Source organism: Triticum aestivum, chromosome 1B (genome assembly GCF_018294505.1).
Source record: "Triticum aestivum cultivar Chinese Spring chromosome 1B, IWGSC CS RefSeq v2.1, whole genome shotgun sequence".
NCBI classification, from domain to species: domain Eukaryota; kingdom Viridiplantae; phylum Streptophyta; class Magnoliopsida; order Poales; family Poaceae; genus Triticum; species Triticum aestivum.
The window spans coordinates 527,425,709-527,433,053 of NC_057795.1; the positions used below are offsets into that span (position 1 = coordinate 527,425,709).

Consider the following 7,345-nt stretch of genomic DNA (forward strand, 5'->3'; position numbering starts at 1 on the left):
TAAGACTCAAGACCTGACCACGGCAGAAGAGAGAGAAAGGACGAAGGTTGTCCCCTATGCCTTAGACGTAGGCTCTATAGTATGTTATGCTGTGTACCGCACCTGAAGTGTGCCTTGCCATGAGTCAGTCAAGGGGTACAAGTGTGATCCAGGAATGGATCACATGACAGTGGTCAAACTTATCCTTAGTAACAAGTTGACTAAGGAATTTTCTCGATTATGGAGGTGGAAAAAGAGTTCGTCATAAAGGGTTACGTCGATGCAAACTTTGACACTAATCTGGATGATCCTGAGTAGTAAACCGGATTTGTATAGTAGAACAGTTATTTGGAATAGCTCCAATTAGAGCGTGGTAGCTGCATCTACAAGATGACAAAGAGATTTGTAAAGCACACACGGATCTGAAAGGTTCAGACCCGTTGACTAATAACCTCTCTCACAAGCGAGATATGATCAAACCCCATGGGTGTTGAATTCATTACAATCACATAGTGATGTGAACTAGATTATTGACTCTAGTGCAAGTGGGAGACTGTTGGAAATATGCCCTAGAGGCAATAATAAAATGGTTATTATTATATTTCCTTGTTCATGATAATTGTCTATTGTTCATGCTATAACTGTATTGACTGGAAACCGTAATACATGTGTGAATACATAGACCACAACATGTCCCTAGTGAGCCTCTAGTTGACTAGCTCGTTGATCAATAGATGGTTATGGTTTCCTGACCATGGACATTGGATGTCATTGATAACGGGATCACATCATTAGGAGAATGATGTGATGGACAAGACCCAATCCTAAGCATAGCACAAGATCGTGTAGTTCGTTTGCTAAGAGCTTTTCTAATGTCAAGTATCATTTCCTTAGACCATGAGATTGTGCAACTCCCGGATACCGTAGGAATGCTTTGGGTGTACCAAACGTCAGAACGTAACTGGGCGGCTATAAAGGTACACTACAGGTATCTCCGAAGGTGTCTGTTGGGTTGGCACGAATCGAGACTGGGATTTGTCACTCCGTATGACGGAGAGGTATCTCTGGGCCCACTCGGTAATGCATCATCATAATGAGCTCAATGTGACTAAGTAGTTGGTCACGGGATCATGCATTACGGAACGAGTAAAGTGACTTGCCGGTAACGAGATTGAACGAGGTATCGGGATACCGACGATCGAATCTCGGGCAAAGTAACATACCGATTGACAAAGGGAATTGTATACGGGATTGATTGAATCCCCGACATTTGTGGTTCATCCGATGAGATCATCATGGAACATGTGGGAGCCAACATGGGTATCCAGATCCCGCTGTTGGTTATTGGCCGGAGAGCTATCTCGGTCATGTTTGCATGATTCCCGAACCCGTAGGGTCTACACACTTAAGGTTTGGTGACGCTAGAGTTGTTATGGGAATTAGTATGTGGTTACCGAATGTTGTTCGGAGTCCCGGATGAGATCCCGAACGTCACGAGGAGTTCTGGAATGGTCCGGAGGTGAAGATTTATATATGGGAAGTCCAGTCTCCGTCACCGGAATAGTTTCGGGTGTTATTGGTATTGTACCGGGACCACCGAAAGGTGTCCGGAGGTCCACCGGGTGGGGCCACCTGCCCCAGGGGACTTGATGGGCTGAATATGGGAGGTAACAAGCCCCTAGTTGGCTGGTGCGCCCCTCCCCAAGGGCCCAAGGCGCCTAGGGTTGAAAACCCTAGGGGAGGGGGGCGCCTCCACCTTGCTTGGGGGGCAAGCCTCCCCTCCTGGCCGCCGCCCCCCTCTAGATAGGATCTAGAGGGGCCGGTCCCCTCTCCCCTTCACCCTATAAATAGAGGGGGGGGGGTGGGAGGGTTGCAGCACCCTTGCTTTTGGCGCAGCCCCTCCCTCCTCCAACTCTTCCTCCTCCTCCGTAGTGCTCGGCGAAGCCCTGCAGGACTACCACGAGCTCCACCACCACCATGCTGTCGTGCTGTCGGAGTTCTCCCTCAACTTCTCCTCTCCCCTTGATGGATCAAGAAGGAGGAGACGTCCCCGGGCTGTACGTGTGTTGAACGCGGAGGCGCCGTCCGTTCGGCGCTAGATTGGATCTTCCGCGATTTGAATCGCCGCGAGTACGACTCCATCAACCGCATTCTTGTAACGCTACCGCTTAGCGATCTTCAAAGGTATGAAGATTCTCATCCTCTCCCTCTCTTGTTGCTAGAATCTCCATAGATTAATCTTGGTGATGCGTAGAAAATTTTGAATTTGTGCTACGTTCCCCAACATGTGGCACTTGCACGTCGTTCCTTTCTTGGAGACATCAATTTTGGAGAACCTTTCTCATAGTCCTTGTGTTGTCAAGAGATGTTTGGCACTGATGGTGACTATTGTATGTCATCAATCACTATTTACATTGCTTTGGGTTTTTCATTTCTACCTCCGCCCAGCCATAGCTTCTATCCCGTATGACTTTGCTCTTTGTCGGTGCGATCGTGTGTGTGGGTGTGTGTTGGTTGTGTGCATCCTGGTTATGCAGATGTCGGGTGTGTACTCATTATGATTGTATCCCTTGATGCTACATCATGAGTCAATAAAAGCACCCTATATCAAAGAAAGTATTCGACTAGTTTAATTCCACATCAAGATAAAGTCAAATCTACAATTGTTCACAAACCGTCTATTCATCCCCTCCCCCTCTAGGAACATCTAGGTCCCTTCACGTAGCGAACTAGCATCAGTATAAAAGGGAAGTTTTTGGGGTGCTTCAACATAACTTCAGAGAATGTGTGCTTGGAGTAATATCAGAGTTGTCAAAATGAAATTAAACTTTAAAAATCTTTGACATGGATATAACTTCACTTCTATTCATCATGTTTCATCCAGAGCATGGCAACCATGACATATTCAAGGAGTATGTTCACTTCTATCCACAGGGAACTCAAAGTTTCATTTGTTGAAAGATATAGATTTTTTTAAAGGAGGTGGAAACCCCTGCCCTCTGCATCATCCTGATGCACACAACAATCTTTATTAAGAAAACTGATGCAAGGCAACAAGGCAAAATACATCAAGAAGTAGGGTACATGACTTGGATAGCTACAACAGAGCATTGCAAGATGTTTTATTGAAATATATGGATCAAGATAACTAGAAATGAGGGTGTGTACAACTAACAACCATTTATCGAATTCTTCTTCTTGTTCCTTTGACAAAATGATTTGATCCTTTCGAGACCATCTTCAAGAGAAGATGGAACGCAAGCAAAAGTAATACGGACCCAATTTTCCATTCCCAGAACACTCCCTGCATTTGAGAGAAAATGTATATATGTTTTTTTAGAGTTAATATCATATATAAGTTTTGTCTTTGAGAATTGTGGAACTATATAACTTGGACTGCAAAAACATCTCAAAATTATTAATAACCATTCGGAACATGTGCTTAATATTTTTTGTGAGCATCACAAACATGTAAACAGGAAAAAAATACACTGGGTCATGAAAACAAGGACACATGCATGTCATGTTAGTTTTTGCGTAAAAACAAAGAATATTCTAATGCGGTTATACATTTTCTGACAATCATATCATTTATATGTGTGGTCATCTAAACTGATAATAACTTCATATCCAATCACACAACATAATAGAACATGTTCCACATTTAAGAAGCATATATCAATGAAACATAATCTTATGTTCTCACAAAACATATACTACTGTTCAGTATAACAAAGAAAAAATGATCGTTCCATATAGTTGTTCTTTAAATGACCATATGCATTCCTACCTGGACATAAAATTACTGATTCTTGCTTTGCGAGCTTGCAGCAAAAATCAATGTCGTCATGGATCTCCTCCAAAAGATGTAAGTTTAGTTTCACCTGTTTACATGGAAATTAATACATGGTTATAGAAAGGTATCCAATCTTTCTAAAAAAATAGTAGGAATCTTTTTTGTGATATGATTTGATCGTTATCAATCTACGGTAATAATAACAAAAAAATGGACAAAGGATATCAAGATGACTAGTCGTAAAATAATTTCATGTCTCGTCGTTATTATTCAAATACATGCATCTTGAAAAATATCCATATCTAAACATAATTATATTTTGACTTGATTATTTTGGATGCATTGCGGTCCAAAATTAGTCCTGAAGAAAAACAAGTCTATGCTTAGCTTACCATTACAAACATCGATCCTTCTGGCTTGTGAGGACATGTAATGTATTTGTTTTCCTTTATTTCTCTATAACATATCTCTGATGATTCCTTTAGTAGACCAATAATCCTCTTAAAGAAATCTTCTTTTGTGTTCTCGAGAATTTGAGGAAGAGCTGCCTAAACAATTTGATAGTGCAAATATCCATAATTAAGTTGTGTCAATCAAAAGAGAACAATAGTGTCAAGGATATCAAAGTATGAAGATGCAAGAGAAGGTGTTGTAGCCTTGTAGGTAAATAAATTCTTAACAAAATGGTATACTCACAATACACCATATACATTTTCTAAAAGAAGTTTTAATATATTGCATACTTGACCGAAAAGAGTATGTCATGCTCATAATTATTTTCTAAGAACAATATATAGTTCTGTTCAATAGTTAGTTGTGGCTTTATGTTTATTTATTTTATGGAATCGAAGCAAACAAAGGTGATAACTACAAATGTGCGTATCTTTCTTCCATCATGTTGGACTTCGACTTTGAAACTTAATGAAAGATTGAAAGCTATATATACTAACTTCAAGCCTGTCATTTGACATGCAACACAGGGACAGAAGCAAAATAGGGCAAGAAGGAAGTGGGTTCATCCATGCACTTCTCTAGGTACCAAAGGCTAACCTGAACGAAGGTTGCTGGGTCCGTTGAGACGTTAAGGTAATTCGTAATCGATGTAGAGACCTACCCAGAGAAAATGTCAGTACAAACTTAGCAAAATGCTAATCCTCACAGTATATATATCATATGAAAGAATGACAGGGAGTTCATTACCTTAGTTTCCTCTAAAATCTTTGTGGGGTCGTACACCGCCACCCATCCAAGTCGCCATCCAGGCACTATCCACGACTTGGACAGAGACCCTATGGACAAGACAGGGGCAATGTGCCCGAAGACACCCATGGGGATAAATGGGGCACTGCCCAGAACCAGTTTGCCGTACACCTCATCAGCAATCACCAATATTCCGAGCTTTCTTGCCACCTCCGCGACCTAATGAAACAACATCAGCAAACGATTAGCAAATGCAATCCATATATGTTCAAACAGAACGGTCGATCAACAAGGCAAAGGATGTAAACCTTGGCCAAATGCTCGTAGGAGTAAACACTGCCGCACGGATTGTTTGGGTTTATAATGAGCATCGCCGTTGTGTTCTTGTCAGCAATGGATTCCAGCGAGTCGATGTCGATCTCCCACCCCTTCTCGGGGATAAGGTCGAAATGTCGAACCTCCAGCTTGTTGAACGCCGCTCGCGCCTCGTAATTCGGATAGCCTGGCCTGGGGAGCAGTATGTTGGCGCCGACAGTTTGGGCTAGCACCGGGATTATGACCTCGATTGCTTGGGTTCCACCGGCGGTGAGGAAGATGTCGTCGGCCGATAGCTTGTAGGGCACGCCCTGTGACAAGTGCTCTGCTACAGCGCTGTTTGTTTTTGTAAGGTACTAGAAGGTTAAAAAAATTGAACGCACAGAGAGAAGAGCGTGAAAGCGGTACATGCGCATGCAACGTATACACGCAAGCGGAGAAACTGAAAATGAAACCGTGTGTGTAAATGTTACCTTCGTGCGGCGGGCAGGCCGACGCCGGCGGCGTAGCAGCTGAACTGCCCGGTGCGGAGCGCGGCGGCGACGGCGTCCTCGGCCTCGACGGCCGTGCGGAAGGCCGGGAACACGGACGGGTCCCCGTGGGCCAGCGGCAGCACGGGCCTCGGCCCGCTCTCCTCCACGCTCGCGCTGATCTTGTACCGTATCGCCCGGATGCTGTTCTTGGCACCCGTCCTCGCCAGGATGCCATCCTTGCCCCCCGCGAAATTCCAATCCGCCACCGCCGCGGCGTGCCCGTTGCTCTTGCCGTTCGCGGCGGCGGCCTCACCGTGGCCGTTGCTCTTGCCGTTCGCGGCGGCGTGCCCGTTGCTATTGCCGTTCGCGGCGGCGGCCTCACCGTGGCCGTTGCTCTTGCCGTTCGCGGCGGCGTGCCCGTTGCTCTTGCCGTTCGCGGCGGCGGCCTCACCGTGGCCGTTGCTCTGGTGTACCGTTGCCATGAGGAAACGAGGAGGAGTACTGGTAGTGGTAGGGAACTAGCTAGTCAACCAAGCGATGGATAAAACAGCGGTGCTTGACTGTCCTATATAACCGTTGGTCCGTCCGATCGCCTGCGCACATGAACTGGGGCTTCATTCGGGGCCGGCAGCAAGAAGCACGCATGCAGGCACGCTGCCAGCTGACGGACGTGGCCGTTGCGACCTGTTACCATTATCCCGGCATATTTTTGGGCGCTCCGTCTTTGTTTTATGTACGTAATGCAGGTCCAGCACGGAGGAGTAGTACACTAGTGGCTACACTCTTTTGAGAGAGGGAAAAGGACGTGGACGCATGAACCATGCTTCTGGACTCCACCCGGTGCCGGTGGTGTGCTGATTGGTTCAATGTCACCCACTCAATTCCGCTCAAAGTATATATGGCTGAGCCCTCCGGCTCCACTGCGGTTTTTGGCAGTGCAGGCAAAACATCAAACTAAAAAAGATTTGTACACCTAATCCAGAAATGATATCTCTGCACTTAATTCAGAATGCCAGCAATGGAGGGGCGATGATAGCAGCACACCTTCAGCTCACTTCAGTGCTTATAGTCGTCGCTAGGTAGTCTACAGATCCGGATGTAATTTTTATCATTTCTAGTATTCACTGTACTATCATGATTGAAAATGAATAGATCGGTGGTTTTCTCGCAAAAAAATCATAATGCTATGTCTTTCTTTCGGTGCTTGAAAAAAAAATACTCTAGCCCTTTCTTTGGTTGAATGTGTAATAATTATAGTATTTTTTTCCTTTTGACGGATAGATACGACAGAGGTTTGCTCGTGCTCTTCATTTTTCAACATGGTAGTGGTTGGCAAAAATTGCAATTCCTTCGTTTCACTATTAGGAAAAAGGCTATAGCTAATATGGACATTAATGGTGCAGCGGGTATGTGATGCACAGTGGCGCACCATATGCAGGTACGTCATTAGTGTTCATATCACTAATGGCGCACAACACCCGCGGTGCGCCACTATTAAGATTTTTTTTTCAAAACTAGTAATGGCGCACCACACCTTCTGTGCGCCACTACTAACATTTTTTTTTACTTTTTTTTCAAAACT

At 44.7% G+C, this 7,345-nt stretch overlaps 1 protein-coding gene across 1 annotated transcript; it reads right to left on the minus strand.

Moving 5' to 3' along the window:
- Nucleotides 1-2,929: 2,929 nt before the first annotated feature.
- LOC123093828 (nicotianamine aminotransferase A) lies at nt 2,930-6,283 on the minus strand. Its single transcript, XM_044515881.1, has 7 exons — nt 5,764-6,283; nt 5,284-5,626; nt 4,976-5,194; nt 4,826-4,885; nt 4,168-4,323; nt 3,770-3,863; nt 2,930-3,283 (listed from the first exon to the last, which is right to left on the minus strand). The coding sequence occupies exons 1-7, from the start codon at nt 6,243-6,245 to the stop codon at nt 3,150-3,152; spliced, it is 1,488 nt and encodes a 495-aa protein (XP_044371816.1). The 5' UTR covers nt 6,246-6,283; the 3' UTR covers nt 2,930-3,149.
- Nucleotides 6,284-7,345: the final 1,062 nt, after the last annotated feature.

What these genes read in the sequence shown, in the direction of transcription:
- LOC123093828 (XM_044515881.1), bottom strand. Translation starts at nt 6,245, where the DNA reads ATGGCAACGGTACACCAGAGCAACGGCCACGGTGAGGCCGCCGCCGCG. An exon ending in ACCCAGCAACCTTCGTTCAG is followed by an intron (nt 4,324 to 4,825) that starts GTTAGCCTTTGG and finishes CAAATTGTTTAG; the next exon opens with GCAGCTCTTCCTCAAATTCT. An exon ending in ATCAGTAATTTTATGTCCAG is followed by an intron (nt 3,284 to 3,769) that starts GTAGGAATGCAT and finishes TCTCAAATGCAG; the next exon opens with GGAGTGTTCTGGGAATGGAA.